The sequence below is a fragment of the Monodelphis domestica genome, chromosome 1, assembly GCF_027887165.1.
Source record: "Monodelphis domestica isolate mMonDom1 chromosome 1, mMonDom1.pri, whole genome shotgun sequence".
NCBI classification, from domain to species: domain Eukaryota; kingdom Metazoa; phylum Chordata; class Mammalia; order Didelphimorphia; family Didelphidae; genus Monodelphis; species Monodelphis domestica.
The window spans coordinates 175,998,562-176,014,629 of NC_077227.1; the positions used below are offsets into that span (position 1 = coordinate 175,998,562).

At 37.9% G+C, this 16,068-nt stretch overlaps 1 gene segment (V, D, J or C); it reads left to right on the top strand.

Moving 5' to 3' along the window:
• The first annotated feature begins 5,775 nt into the window (after positions 1-5,775).
• The window catches only part of TRAV18.2 (T cell receptor alpha variable 18.2), a 311,022-nt gene continuing 300,729 nt past the window's right edge, over positions 5,776-16,068 (top strand). Inside the window, 1 exon segment of the V gene segment in view lies at positions 5,776-6,013. Within this exon segment, the coding sequence occupies positions 5,803-6,013 (211 nt within the window).

A 16,068-nucleotide genomic window follows, 5' to 3' on the forward strand; every position in this document is an offset into this window, starting at 1 on the left:
CTTATTCATCTCCATAAAGAAGTGAGAAAGGGCAGGAGAAACTATTTTCTCATCCTCTCCTGAACCTTTTTGATCTTGTTGCTTATGAAATGTCCCCTTTTGATTTTTGGTCTTACTATATACACTATTGAAATCATTTTTTTCTAGCTTCATCATACTTCATTCAGTAATACTTCAGGTAAGGCTTATTAGAAGCAGGTAAGTGGCACTGTAGAGAGAAAGCCAGACCTATACTGGGGAGATTCTGGGTTCAAATTTGACCTCTGACATTGTGTATACCCCTGGACAAGTCACTTACCCCCAACTGCCTAGATCTTACCACTCTTCTGCCTTAGAACTGACACTTAGTATTGCTCTAAGACAAAAGGGAAGGGTTTTAAAAAGTAAATTTATTGCATTTCTCATCGACCATTCAATAAACTTTTCTTAAGCCCTCTTTACCATTTAACATTGTTGTGAGCATTTAATGTTGTAATATTTGCGGAAAACTTAATATAGTGCCTGATACATAGTAGGTACTTAACAAGAGTCGACTCCCTCCCTTCCCTAGGCACTGTGCTACCCTAGCTTTAAAGTATTATCTCATTTAATTGTCACAAAAACCCTGGAAGGTAGACACTGTTATGATTCTCATTACACAGTTCAGAGAACTGAGTCAGACAGGTGGTGACTTGCCCAAGAGCACACAACTGCCAAGTGTTTAGGGCTAGATTGGCTCCAAACTCAGCATTTTATTCACTGCCCTACCTAGCTCCTTCAGGGAGGCTGGTGTCTCTGGATCATCAGTTACCTGGCTAGGAGTAAGGCATAAGAAAGATCCAGCAATGCCACTCTGCTCGTTTCCTTGGGTGATCAGAGAAAAAGGAAAAGAACCTATATATCCTAAAATATTTATAGCAATTTTCTTTGTGGTGGCAAAGAACTGGAGACTGAGGGGATGCTAATCAATTAGCAAATAAATAAAGAAGTTGGGGTATATGATTGCAATAGAACACTACTGCTCCATAAGAAATGGCAAACAAGATAAAAGTATGAAGAACAAAATGAGCAAAATCACCAGAACATCATGTGTATCAACAGAAATATTGTTTGAAGAATGACTTGTATATGTCCACCTGCAGAGAAAGAATTGATAAGACATAATTTTATATAGTCATTTTTTGGTCAAATGATGCCTTTATTAGTATAGGGAAGATATATAGAGAAAGGGAGATTTCCATGAATGAATAAACACAAGTATTTTTTAAAGACTCAAAAAAGGAGGTGTCATTGGAGGAAGGGCTTTGAATTCTCTGAACCCCTTATTTTCATTGTCACAAAAAATGTTGTTACATTAATATATGGTCATATGTTTAGCCACTCCCCAAAGGTCACAAGTCTCAAGCCAGGATTATAGAGTAGCATCGGCACTGAAAAGAGGTCATAACAGCAGAATTCTCCTGTTAACCCATGTCTTCGGAGTTTTTTCTGAAAGCTGGGATACTACCTTGATCCACTCTCCCCTTTTCCCTTACACAAGCCCCTAAAACTTGATAAGCCTTTTTCCTCTTCACCTCTTCCTCCATAATATTCATGGGCATCAACTCTTCTCTCATATTATTGACTTCTCTTGTATAATAATTGACTCAATTATTTTATATCAAGTACTGTAGATTTCCAGTTGCCCACCTATCTCTGAAATGATTAATCTTTCCTTAATTATAATATGAATTTGGTTTCTTTTTCTTTTACCAGTAATTAAAAGAGAGAGCTTACCCCATCTACCTTTGGTGTCCACCTTTCAGCAAACTCTCACCTGTAGCTCCAAGAAACTGTACCTTGCACAGCAGTCATATCCAGGTTAACCCATCTGGGTGGATGGACTAAATCAGGTGAAGAGTAACCAAAAGGCATCAAACCCATAGTTGACTTAGGACAGCATAAGAAGACTTCATCCAATAGAATGAGTGGATAAGAACAAGTTGTTCCAACAGCCATGAAGGTGGCTAAAGCAGGCATTGTAGAACACTTAAAGCTTGGTTAAACATAGAAGGCACAATTGCCATCCCATCACTGCCACTGGACTCTGATGGCTCTGGAAGAGGGAAAGAGGTCAACAACTTTGCCAAACTCTGCCTCACTTAAATCTAACTCACACATAACTCAAGACATCCACCTCATGATTCCATTGATCCTCTTCAAAAATGAAAGATAAATAACAGCTACCATTTCTATAGAGTTTAAGATTTCAAAATGTTAGTGGGCTGCTCAGTGGATAGAGAGCCAGACCTATATACAGGAGGACCTGGGTTCAAATCTAGCCTCAGATACTTCCTAGCTGTGTGACCCTGGGCAAGTCACTTAAACCCAACTGCCTACCTCTTAACCCTCTTCCTCTTCTGCCTTAGAACCAATACATAGTATTGATTCTAAGAGGGAAGATAAGGAGTTTTTTAAAGTTTCCATTTTTTCACATATTATTTCACTTGATCATCACAATAATTATAAGAAACTATCATTATTTCCATTTTACATATGGAAAAGCCAAGTTGGAAAGTTGTTTAGTAATGCACACAGTAAGCATCTCAGGTAGCATTTGAACTCTGATCTTTTTTCTAAGGCTATTATTGGTAAAGTTAGGTAGACTTGAATGAAAGTCTTTCCTCTGACACATATTGCCTATGTAATATTCCTATGTGAAGACTAGCACTTCTCGTAACCTTTCAGAAGCCCCAAATGACTGGGATGAAAAATTATAGATATTTACCATCTTCATTCATCTTCATACAAGGTATTCACCATATTGCTCATACCAAAGAAGTTGATGGCCTAAACTAAACTAAACTTTAAAAGTACCTAGAGGAAAACATGAAGCCATTTAAATAACAAAAGCTAAAAATCATCAGGGTTTTTTTTTTCTTTTTTGCTTCTATGAATAGAAACCCCTATACTTCAGTAAAAAAACATAATTAGGACTAGGCTTTGAACTTTCTCAGCTCCCACTATTCTTAGAAACCCAATTTGTTCTTGCCCCCAGAGTCATATCCAATTATTCCCTGCATGATTCCAACCTGTCTAGGATGGATGCTAGACCAAAGTGCCAGGATCCTTGCCCAACAGAGATTTGAACTGACAGAGTCACTGTTTTTTTGTCTCCTTCCAGAACCAGCATCCTAATTTTATCTCTGGGTATGGAATTCCCAACTAATGAAACCATTTTCCTCATTACCCTAGTTAATGCTAATCACCTTGATCTGCATGAATCCAGGATTCCAAATTCTGTGTGTGTGTGTGTATTAGAACCATTGGTTCAGCATTTTATTTATTGGGGGGGGGGATTTTATTTAATTGGTTTATTTAGAATATTTTTCCATGGTTACAAGATTCATGTTCTTTCCCTGCCCTCCCCCCAACCCCCTCCCATAGTTGACGTGCAATTCCATTGGGTTTTACATGTGTCATTGATCAAGCCTGTTTCCATATTATTGATATTTGCACTAGGGTGATTGTTTATGGCAGGACTCCAAATTCTTGTAAGTTCCAACTAGTACAACTGAGAACCAAAAACAAACTAAATTTCTTTCCAGCAGTGATTTCAATAACTTTAATAAATTTAATGGACATTGTTGTGATGAAACTTCCATAGCACTTCTTCCAGACAAAAGAAGGAAGATCCTTTTTCTAGACCAACAGGATATGTTTCTGGAAAAGGAACCAAACATGTAATTAGAATCCTTTTCTTGAAAAACCAACCAACAGCCAACATTAATAGAGTGTTTACTATATGCTCAGCACAGTGTTAAGCATTTGCTCATATTTACTTCATTTCATTCTCATGGCAGCCCTGGGAAGTAGATACTATTATTATCCCCATTATACAGATATGGAAAGCAAGGAAAAGGGATCCTAAATGGCTTACTAAAGGGCACAAAGCTAGTAAGTGTCTGAGATGGGATTTGAATTCAAACTTCTGTGACTCAAGGCCCTGCGCTCTATCCACTGCACCACTTAGCTGGCCAATGCAACCACTTCATGACTTTTCCCTCCAGGATTCATTTCACATTTAAGCCAAAAGGACTTCCTCATACTAGAGCTGCAACATTATGAGAATACGTCTGGCATCCCACACAGCCTAAATATTCAGCAATAAAGTAATTTATGACTCTTCCCTGCCCCTTGCCCCACAAATACAATCATTTGCAATTCCTACTTCATTAGTCAGGTCTGTAGCTCTTCTTATCTAAACTATTTTAATAGTTATATAATATCATAATAATTTATAATAGTCTTTTTAAAAAATCTTTTCTTCTGTCTTAGAATTAATACCAAGTATCAGTTCTAAGGCAGAAGAGCAGTAAGGGCTAGGTAATTGGAGTTAAGTGATTTGCCCAGGGTCACACAACTAGGGGGTGTCTAAGGTAAGATTTGAACCCAGGACCCCCATTTCCAGTCCTAGCTCTCTATCCATTGAGTCATCTAGCTGCCTCTATAATATCCCTCAAAATACTTGTCCTGTCTCCTGTCTATCTCTTCTGCAGTCTGACTTCTGTGAGATCTTCATAATGTATCACCATAATGATGTCATAACTCTTCTCAAAAAGCTTCAGTAGCTCCCTATTGCCTTCTGATAATACTTAAACTCTTGACTCTGGCATTCAAGGTCCTCTACAAACAAGCCTTAACCTATTGTTCTAACCTATGTCACTTTATCTCCTTTCATATATTCATGGCATAAATAAATTAGACTACCTTATGCCTTCCCTCCTGTTCTCATCATGGAGGCTCCCATTTCAATTGTTCTGCTCATATCTTCCCCCAAGCTTTCCCTTCGATTTCCATACAGCTCTAGCTCATGATGTTCCTTCCAAAATTTCAAGTCCCATCTCCTCCTTGACATTTACCATGATTCTCCCAACACAGTTATCTTTACTATTTCCAAGTTTCTTTTTATTTTTCTAAAATTTCTTTTTAACAATCCTAATGTCTTCCTTTGCCCCATCACATTCTACCCTGTACCCTATTCATTTCTGTACCTCTAAAATTAAATTCATCACATTCCCCTAGACACATGATTTATTGTGCATTTCAATCTAGAACAGTGTTTTGCACACAGAAGGCACTTACAAAAATGTATTTGTTGAAGAAAAGAACAGAAACATGATGATGATCTCTCTACACAAAGAGTTCATGAATTCTAAATAGGGATCCTTTTTCTCTTTGCCTCAGAATTATAATATCTGTGACCTGACGGAGGCAATATTGCCATTGGCTGGCATACCTTCAGCTGAGAGTTCAGGCTGAGCATTATTTGACTCTGACTGCTTACAGTGTGTGAAGTGATAGACAAGGCTAGGATTGGTTGAGCAGTCAGACTGATCTTATTTCATATTATTTCAAAGAGGAAGAAGAAGAAAAAAACTTAGATAACATTTAGAATCAACAAGATCTTCTTTAAGTAACAAGTTCACTCCTGAGAACGCAGAGCTAACTGTTCCTTGGCACTGGTATTCGAAGATGGAGACACACCATCGAGCCACACTGATGGCCCTCTGTCTTCCCCTGGCCTGTGAGTTGGGGGTTTCTGTAGATGGGAACAGAAAAAGCCAGAAACACTCCTCAAAGGACTGAGAGGCAGTCGGGGACTGATCAAATGGTTTTCCCTGGTTGTTTTATGGAAATTATTAATATAAAATAATAGCAGATGGTGACTTGATGGCCAGTGATTGATGTCTCGCATTGTCTTTCTGCACAGGGGTGAGCTGCCTACAACAGGTGGAGCAGAGTCCTCCGTCCCTGAAGATACAGGAGGGAGAAAGTACTACTATGAATTGCAGTTACACAGAACCTACTAACCAAGGGCTTCAGTGGATCAGGCAGGATCCTGGGAAAGATCTCATCTCCCTATTTCACATGACTTCAAAAGGGAAGCAGAATGGAAGGTACAGATCCATAATCAAGAACAAGGAGCGCTTTAGCTCTCTGCACATCACTGATGCCAAGTCTGAAGACTCAGGCACCTACCTCTGTGGTGTTGGTGCACAGTGATCTCCAGGCACCTGCAGGCTGTGCACAAACCCTAAAGCTAAGAATAGTCCCTTCCAGAAAACACATTATCACACCTAAAAGCATATCCACAAGCTCATTTCAGCTGGTTCTCATTTCAGTTCTATCCTTCAGTTATGGGATCAATCACTCATCTAATGTATTTTGCCCTGGGCTATATACCCATTGGCTTGGCGAACCAGACTAAGCACTGATGCATTCGGTGACCTGGTAGAGGTCACATCTCTTAATTAATCAATCTAGACTCCCAGAATATTTTAGGAGCCAGCACTGTGTTTTATAGTATTTGATTGACACGTTGACGCTAACTTCATGGAAACATTTCTTTGTTCTAGGATAAACATCTATGCCCTACTTTCTATTCCATGTAAGTTTTCTTTGTAGATTCCATTGGCTTCAGCTAGCCCCTAGTTTCTAGATCAATTTGCAACTGACCTCAAATATATTCTAAATTATTTTTTAAAAGGAAAGGAAATGCCTTTCATGACTGTTCTCTGACCTCCTATCCCATATGTATACTCATGCCCCCTTATTTAGGATCCTTCAGGCATAGGGTTTGACAGTTAATTGATTTACCTAATGATCTTTTGACTTATTAAAACAATTAGGTAAATATAATAGCAGAGAAACACTTAAAGACAACACTATAAAATGTTTTTGAATAGAATGTTATAGGATCTGTTGCAACTTGAGTGGATTCCCCTTTCCTTCACAGCCTGTCCTAGTGTGCAGAAGGAAGGAAAGGAATAGATTTGGCAAATTGTAGGAGTCCCCAGGATTTCCTCTGCTAGTGCTTTGAGGGGACATGATGTAGGGGGAAGCCTGCTCTCACTATGACTGTTTTTCAGGATAAGCTTATCATGCCAGGCTCAAAACCTCTCCACTCTAGTCTTTATCCACTCCATCAATTTCTCTGATACTGAAAGTCCTTCATAAGCTGCTCTACCAGCTTAAGGATGGAATAGATAGTAAAACTATAATAGTGGGAGACCTGAACCTTCCTCTTCTAAATCTAGATAAATCAAACCAAAAAATAAATAAGGAAGAGGTAAGAGATGTAAATGAAATCTTCGAAAAATTAGAGTTAATAGATATATGGAGAAAAATAAATAGGGACAAAAAGGAATACACCTTTTTAGCAGCACATGGCACATTCACAAAGACTGACCATATACTAGGGCATAAAAACATGGCAAACCAATGGAAAAGAGAAGAAATAATAAATACAACCTTTTCAGATCATAATGCAATGAAAATAATAATTAGTAAGGGTACACAGAGAGCCAAATCAAAAATTAATTGGAAACTAAATAATATGACTCTCCAAAATAGGTTAGTTAAAAAACAAATCTAGAAACAATTAATAACTTAATTGAAGAGAATGACAATGATAAGGCATCCTTTCAATATCTATGGGATGCAGCCAAAGCAGTAATCAGGGGTAAATTTATATCCTTGAGTGGATATATCAACAAATTAGGGAGGGCAGAAGTCAATGAATTGGGCATGTAAATTAAAAAGCTAAAAAGAGAACAAATTTAAAATTCTCAGATAAATATTAAATTAGGTATCCTAAAATTTAAAGGAGAAATTAATAAAATTGAACGCAAAAGAACTATTGGATTAATAAATAAGTCCAGAAGCTGGTACTTTGGAAAGAAACAAATAAAAAAGACAAAGTACTGGTTAATCTAATTTAAAAAAGGAAAGAAGAAAACCAAATTAATAGTATCAAAGATGAAAAGGGAGACCTCACCTCTAATGAAGAGGAAATCATTAAAAACTATTTTACCCAGTTATATGGCAATAAATATGGCAATTTAGATTATATGGATGAATATTTATAAAACTATAAATTGCCTTGATTAACAGAAGAAGAAATAGAATACCTAAATAATCTCATATCAGAAAAAGAAATTGAACAAGCTATCAAAGACCTCCCTAAGAAAAAAATCCCCAGGACCTGATAGATTCACAAATGAATTCTATCAAACATTTTGAGAACAACTAATCCAGTACTTCACAAACTATTTGACAAAATAAGCAAAGAAGGAGTTCTACCTATGACCCAAATATGGTACTGATTCCAAAGCCATCAGATCAAAAACTGAGATAGAAAACTACAGAAGAATCTCCTTAATGAACATAGATACAAAAATATTAAATAGAATACTAGCAGAAAGATTCCAGCAAGTGATCACAAAGGTTATTCATTATGATCAGGTGGGAGTCACACCAGGAATGCAAGAATGGTTCAATATCAAGAAAATGATCCACATAATTGACCATTATCAATAAGCAAACCAACAAAAATCACATTTTTATCTCAATAGATGCAGAAAAAGTCTTTCATAAAATACAACATTTATTCCTATTGAAAACACTAGGAAGTATAGTATTAGATGGGCCCTTCCTAAAAATAATGAACAGTATATATTTAAAACCATCAGCAAGCATCATCTGCAATGAGGATAAATTAGAAGTCTTCCCAATAAGATTAGGAGTGAAACAAGAATGCTCATTATCACCTCTATTATTTAACATTGTACTAGAAACACAAGCAGTAGCAATTAAAGAAGAAAAAGAAATTGAAGGTATTAAAATAGGCAATGAGGAGACCAAGCTATCACTCTTTGCAGATGATATGATGGTCTACTTAAAGAATCCTAGAGAATCAACTAAAAAGCTAGTGGAAATAATCAACAACTTTAGTAAAGTTGCAGAATAGAAAATAAACCCTCATAAATCATCAGCATTTATTTCCAACACATCCTGACAGGAAGAATTAGAAAGAGAAATTCCATTTAAAATCACCCTAGACAATATAAAATTCTTAGGAATCTATCTGCCAAGACAAACACAGAAATCATATGAACACAGCTACAAAACACTTTCCACACAATTAAAACTAGATCTAAACAATTGGAAAAACATTAATTGCTCATGGGGTAGGATGAGCTAACATAATAAAAAGTGACAATCCTACCCAAATTAATTAATTTACTTATTCAATGCCATACCTATCAAACTACCAAAAATCTTTTTTACTGAATTAGAAAAAACTACAACAAAGTTCATTTGGAAAAACAAAAGATCGAAGATATCCAGGGAAATAATGGGGGAAAGTGTGAAGGAAGGTGGCCTAGCAGTACCAGATCTTAAACTGTACTATAAAGTGGTCTAAAAAAGTGTACTAAAAAAAGTGGTCATCAAAACAATATGGCACTGACTAAGAGACAAAAGGGAAGATCAGTGGAATAGGCTTGGGGTAAGTGACCTCAGTAAGAGAGTCTATGATAAACACAAAGATCCCAGCTTTTGGGACAAAAATCTAGTATTTGACAAAAACTGCTGGCAAAATTGGAAAGTAGTATGGGAGAGATTAGGCTTAGATCAGCATCTCACATCCTTCACCAAGATAAATTCAGAATGGGTGTATGACTTGAATATAAAGAAAGAAACTATAAGTAAATTAGGTGAACACAGAATAGTATACTTGTCAGATCTTTGGGAAAGGAAAGATTTTAAGATCAAGCAAGAGTTAGAAAAAATTACAAAATGTAAAATAATTTTGACTACATTAAATTTAAAAAGTTTTGTACAAACAAAACCAATGCAACCAAAATTAGAAGCAACAAATTAGGGGGAAATCTTTATAACAAAAAACCTTGACAAAGGTCTAATTACTTAAATATGTAAGGAGCTAAATTAATTACATAAAAAATCAAGTCATTCCCCAATTGATAAATGGGCAAGGGACATGAATAGGCAATTTTCAGATAAACTATCAATAAGCAAATGAAAAAGTGTTCTAAATATCTTATAATCAGAGAAATGCAAATCAAAACAACTCTGAGCTACCATCTCACACATAGCAGATTGACTAACATGACAGCAAAGGAAAAGTAATAAATGTTGGAGGAGATATGGCAAAATAATTAATGCATTGCTGGTGGAGTTGTAACTTGATCCAACCATTCTGGAAGGCAATTTGAAACTATGCCCAAAGGGCACTAAAAGACTGTCTGCCCTTTGATCCAACCATAGCACTGCTGCATTTATACCCCCAAATACATCATAAAGAAAAAGACTTGTTCTAGAATATTCATAGCTGTGCTCTTTGTGGTGGCAAAAAATTGGAAAATGAGGAGATGCCCTTCAATTGGGGAATGGCTGAACAAATTGTGATATATGTTGGTGATTGAGTACTATTGTGCTCAAAGGAATAATGAACTGGAGGAATTCCATGTGAACTGGAATGACCTCCAGGAAGGATGCAGAGCAAAAGGAGCAGAACCAGAAGAACATTATACATAGAGACGGATACACTGTGGCACAATCGAATATAATAGACTTCACTACTAGCAGCAATGCAATGATCCAGGACAGTTCTGAGGGACTTATGAGAAAGTACACTATCCATATCCAGAAAAAGAACTGTGGGAGTAGAAACACAGAGGGAAAACAGCTGCTTGATCACATTGGTTAACAGGGATATAATTGGGGATGTAGAATCTAAAATATCACTCTAGTGCAAATATCACTAATATGGAAATAGGTCTTGATCAATTGCCCAAGTAAAAGCCAGTGAAATTGCTCATTGGCTATGAGGGGAGGGGTGTAGTAGGTGGGGAGGGAAAGACCATGAATCATGTAACCATGGAAAATATTCTAAATTAATTAATTAAATAAAAATGTCCAAATTTAATAAATAAATAAATGAACTGCTCCACCCTGAACAATCTTTTCATGATTCTTACATATTACATCCACTTTCCATATAGTCTTCAATCCATTGGCATTAGATTCTTCTCCTCCTTGGACAATATTCTACATTTCCTGGCTCTGGGGGTTTTCTCCGATTATACCCATTTCCAGAAGTCTCTCCCTCCTCATCCTTTCCCCCAGTCTTCCTTCAAATCCCAGATGAAATCCTGTCTTCTATGAAAAGCCTTTCTAGATTATCCTTCATGCTAATGACTTTCCTCTGTTGATTATCTCTATTTTATTCAGTATGCAGCTCAATTATACATGTTTGCTTGTGTATCCCTCCCCCACTAGACTACAAACTCCTTGAAAACAAGGACTGTTTTTTTTTTATGTTTGTTTATAACCTCAATGTTTAGCAAAGTGCCTGACACAGAGCAGTCACTTAATGAATGTTTAATGATTGACTAGTGAACATAACTATAGATAGGAAGTCACAGGACACTGGATAAAATACCATCTCTGAAGTGTCACTACTCAATTTGAATGTTTATTATGAAACCTATGAGATGGGGGGAGCTAAATGTCTCAGTGGATGAGTCAGGCCTGGAGATGAGAGCCTGGGTTCAAACCTTGTCTCAGTCACTTCCTTGGGCAAGTTCCTTAAATCCCATTGCCTACCCCTTACCATTCTTCTGCCATAGAACTGATACCTGGTAATAATTCTAAGACAGAAAGAAAGGATTTAAAAAAAAACTAGAGACTAAATTTATCTAAGAATTCTTTTCTTCATCTGTAAAATGAGATTAGAATAGATGTTTTTTGAGGTTTTTCCCTGGTTTAAACTTATGAATTTATCAAGCTAAGATGTCCTCAAAATCTCCATCAGATTTTATATCCTTAGATAACATTGAAAGTAACACTCTTTACCCAAAATAGCCAGGAATTATTCCTGGTAAATCTTTTCCCATTATCCTAGAAATTATCATTTTTTCAAATTTATGTTTTGTTGGTTTTATTAAAATTGCCAGGTATCTCCTTCCCAATGCTCTCCACACTAGAGAAGGCATCTCCTGGCAAAAAATATGTATATATAAATGTCTTTCATGTTTCTACTTATCAGTTCTTTCTCTGGAGGTGAACATTGATAAGTTATTCTCAAAATATTAATTTCATACTTGTATATAATGTTCCCTTGGTTCTACTTGCTTCATTTTTCATAATTTCATGTAGCTGGCTCCATGTTTTTCCAAAATTAACCTGCTTGTCATTTCTTATGTCAAAGGAGTATTCCATCACAAACATATGCCACAATTTGTTAAGCCATTCCCCAATTGATAGACATGTCCTCAATTTTCACATCCTAGAAATTCTCTTATTAGCCTGATTGGGGCAGGACTACTGGCAAAATTGGCAAAAATGCCTTCAGCTGGGGCTCTATGAGTTTGTGAATGGTCTCTTGTGCATCCCATAACAGATGCAGATCTGATTGGCTGGGCAGTCAGGCTGAGCCTCACCAGTATGTCCTGGTACAATAAGAGACCTACAAACATTTAGATTTGAGAGCAACTATTTTATTAGAGCTGGTCTTAGATTCAAGTGTTTTTTAATCAAACTAAAGGAAAGAATGGAGAAGTCCCTGAGGATCTCATTAGTGACTGTGTGATTTCTACTAACCCATGAATTGGAGGGGTTGGGGGGGGGGGGTAAGAAACCAGGAAACCTGTCATTCTCCTCAAATTTGGGAGTTTAAAGGGGGACATTCCCCAAAATGCTATGGGGAGCAAAGGGGGCAATCCTTCAAAGTGCTATATGGAAGCATCAGAAATCTTGATTAAAATCACTTAGCGTTTTGTAGTTGTATGTGAGGGCCAAGGAGAAAAGAACTTTAAATGGGATGCTACCTAATGATAAATCTCCAGCATTTGACATCATCTTTCTGCACAGAGGTGAGCTGCCAATGGAGGGTGGAGCAGAGTCCTTGAGTGTCCAAGGAAAGAATATCACTATAAACTATATTTGTTCAGACGGTGCTTCCCAAGACCTTCAGTGGTTCAGGCAGGATCCTAATACAGGACTCACCTTCCCATTTTATGTTACTTCAAGGATGAAGATGAGAAGAAGTTTAAGATACATAATCAGCAGGATGTGCCATCACACCTTCCTGCACATCACTGCCTCCCAGCCTAGAGATACAGCCATCTACTCGTGTAATGTGAAGCCAAAGTGATCCACAGGCATCTGCTGCCTGTGAATAAACCTACAACTCTAGTCACACTCCCTGGGAAAAGGCAATCAGGTCGCAATTTCAGAGCTTTTGGTTCTTTCTCCCATACTCTACACATCTTTCTGGATCCACATTGGACACATTTTGGTACCAAATCTATGTTATGATTTCAAACTTCCCCAGCTAACTCATCTCTACTGTGGAGCTGTAATAGGAAACTGGGGCAGTCTGAGAACACAAGAGGAACTCACATTTTTTTAAATTGTATTGCTATCTTACAATACCTTCATTTCTTCATAGTAGTCTTTTCCTCCATCCCCTATCCAGAGAGACTGGGCAGCTAGGTGACACAGCTGTAGAAGGCAGGTATTTAACTAAGACTTGAAAGAAACCAGAGAAGCAAAGAGGCAGATGAGGAGGGGAGAGAGTTTCTGGCTTGAGAGAGAAAGTTCAATTTCATATTCTAATACTTTGGGGGGGGAGGGGGAGGGGTTCTTCTTCAAATAGAAGAACCTGCGTTTCAGATTGATTACATTCAAAAGAAAAATCAGTACTTAATTAAACTATCAGCACCTCCTGAACAACTCTCTATGATTATATTATAGACATAGGAAAGAAAGAAAGAAAGAAAGAAAGAAAGAAAGAAAGAAAGAAAGAAAGAAAGAAAGAAAGAAAGAAGAAGAAGAAAGAAAGAAAGAAAGAAAGAAAGAAAGAAAGAAAGAAAGAAAGAAAGAAAGAAAGAAAGAAAGAAAGAAAGAAAGAAAGAAAGAAAGAAAGAAAGAGGGAGGGAGGGAGGGAGGGAGGAAGGGAAGGAAGGAAGGAAGGAAGGAAGGAAGGAAGGAAGGAAGGAAGGAAGGAAGGAAGGAAGGAAGGAAGGAAGGAAGGAAGGAAGGAAGGAAGGAAGGAAGGAAGGAAGGAAGGAAGGAAGGAAGGAAGGGAGGGAGGGAGGGAGGGAGGAAGTAAGGAAGGGAGGAAGGGAGGGAGGGAGGGAGGGAGGGAAGAAGGGAAGGTGAGAGGAAGGGAAGGAAGGTGGGAGGAAGGAAGGAAAGAAAAGAAAAGAAAAAAAAAATACAATGACCTATCTGTCTGATTTCCTTGAATTCCAAATAGGATCATTTTCTTACTCCAGACATATTCTATTCATGGCCTGAGGGGGGCAATGCTACCCTTCTCTGCCAGCCCTTCAGCTGAGGGTCCTGGCTGTGCTATTATAAATGTGACTGGTTACAGTAAATGAAATGACAGACCAAAGTATGATTGGCTGAGCAGTCAGGCTAGAAATCCTCCCCTCTTCACCCATTCAACAGAGTAAAGAGTAAAGTTGAAACATTTGAAATTGAGAATGACTCCTTTGACTTGAACCCATTAGCTAGAATTGTTCATTGATCTTAGCAGGAAGAATGGAAATATCCAATTCAGCCTCATGGGTCATCTTGTGTCTTCACCTGTTCTGTGAGTTGAAGGGTTTTCTGTGGAAGGGAACAGGGAAAGCCAGAGGGTATTCCTTAAAGGACTGAGCATCAGTCAGGGGCTGATCAAATGGGGTTTCCTGGTTGTGTTGTGGCAATGATCTAAAATGATGGGAGATACTGATCTGATGACCAATGACCAATGTCTGGCATTGTCTTTCTGCCCAGGTGTGAATTGCCTACAGGAGGTGGAGCAGCCTTCTCGGTTCCTGGAGATTCGGGAGAGAGAGAACATCATTTTCAACTGTAGTTACACAGAAGCAACTAGTGGAGGACTGCAATGGTTCAGGCAGGATCCTGGGAAAGGACTCACTTCCCTCTTTTACCTGACTTCAGGGATGAAGGACAGAGGAAGGTTAACATGTGTGATGAACAGTAAAGAACGCATTAGCTCTCTGCACATCACTGATGCCCAGCCTGAAGACTCGAGCACCTACTTCTGTGCTGTGGGGGCACAGTGGTGCCCAGGCACCTACAAGCTGTACACAAACTCTAAAGCTGAGAGAGCAGCCACCATCCCTGACATGGAGCACTAGATCAGTCTGAATGCATCTTTAGGTGCTCATCTTTCCTGGTTCACATTACAAGCCTTCTTATGCCAGCTCCTGCCTAAAATTCTGACATCAATCAATCATTAAATATCTAGTAAGCAATTTCTATGGGCCAGGCACTGTTCTATTTGACAGAGAAACAAAGAAAAAGCAAAAACAGGGCCTGCCTTCAAAGAACCTATAATTCTAAAGGATTAAAGATCTAGCTCTTAATTCTGGACCCTTAAATGCTCAAAAACTTTAGAACCAAACCAGGTCAGACTGATTGGTGCCCTGAGGTGTGGGAGGAATCATAACTCCTCAAAACAGGCTTACAAAGAGGCAATCGCCACTGATGAGATGATGTACTGTTGGAGTTCTCCTCCTGGTGCTAAATCTGGGGAGGCATTTCTTTGTTCTAGGATAGTTCCTTGTGCCCTAGTCAATCTTGCAATGAGCTCCCTCATCTTGACCTATCTGGTTCCTTTAATATTCATTGGAGACATGTTTCTGACTCCTTCCACCATCACCACTGCCCAACACACACAACCTGGTATTTTAAATCCTAAACTTTGCTTGATACTTTGAGGGTTTTGTTATAAGTAACTAGAGAAAAACATAGAGTGTTTAAAATAAACTAAGGGAGGAAATTTATAATATTTTTTAATTTATAAAAATAAAATTTACCCCCAAAATGTACAATAGAAAATCTTATGTTTCTATGTAAACATGAAATGAGCTCAGCCCTCAATTTTCTTAATTCTTCCTATTCCATGGCTCATACTTTCAGATCATCACCTACCCCAGTCATGTTCAGACTTAATCCTAGACTAGATCCAAACTAGATCCAGCTTTCTTGCTCAAGGCAGATCCAAATCTACTACATTTCTTTGCCTAGTTCCAACTCTTACATCCCAGACTAATTAGATGGTACCCTGACTGGCAGTTAAGTGATACTGTAGTTAGAACACTAGATATAAAATCGAGAAGACATATTTGAATGCTTACTAATCTGGGCAAATCCTTTAAGCACTCTGTGCCTTGGTTTCCCCATTTTGCAAATATGGATATTTCATTCTATAGCTTAAGGCCT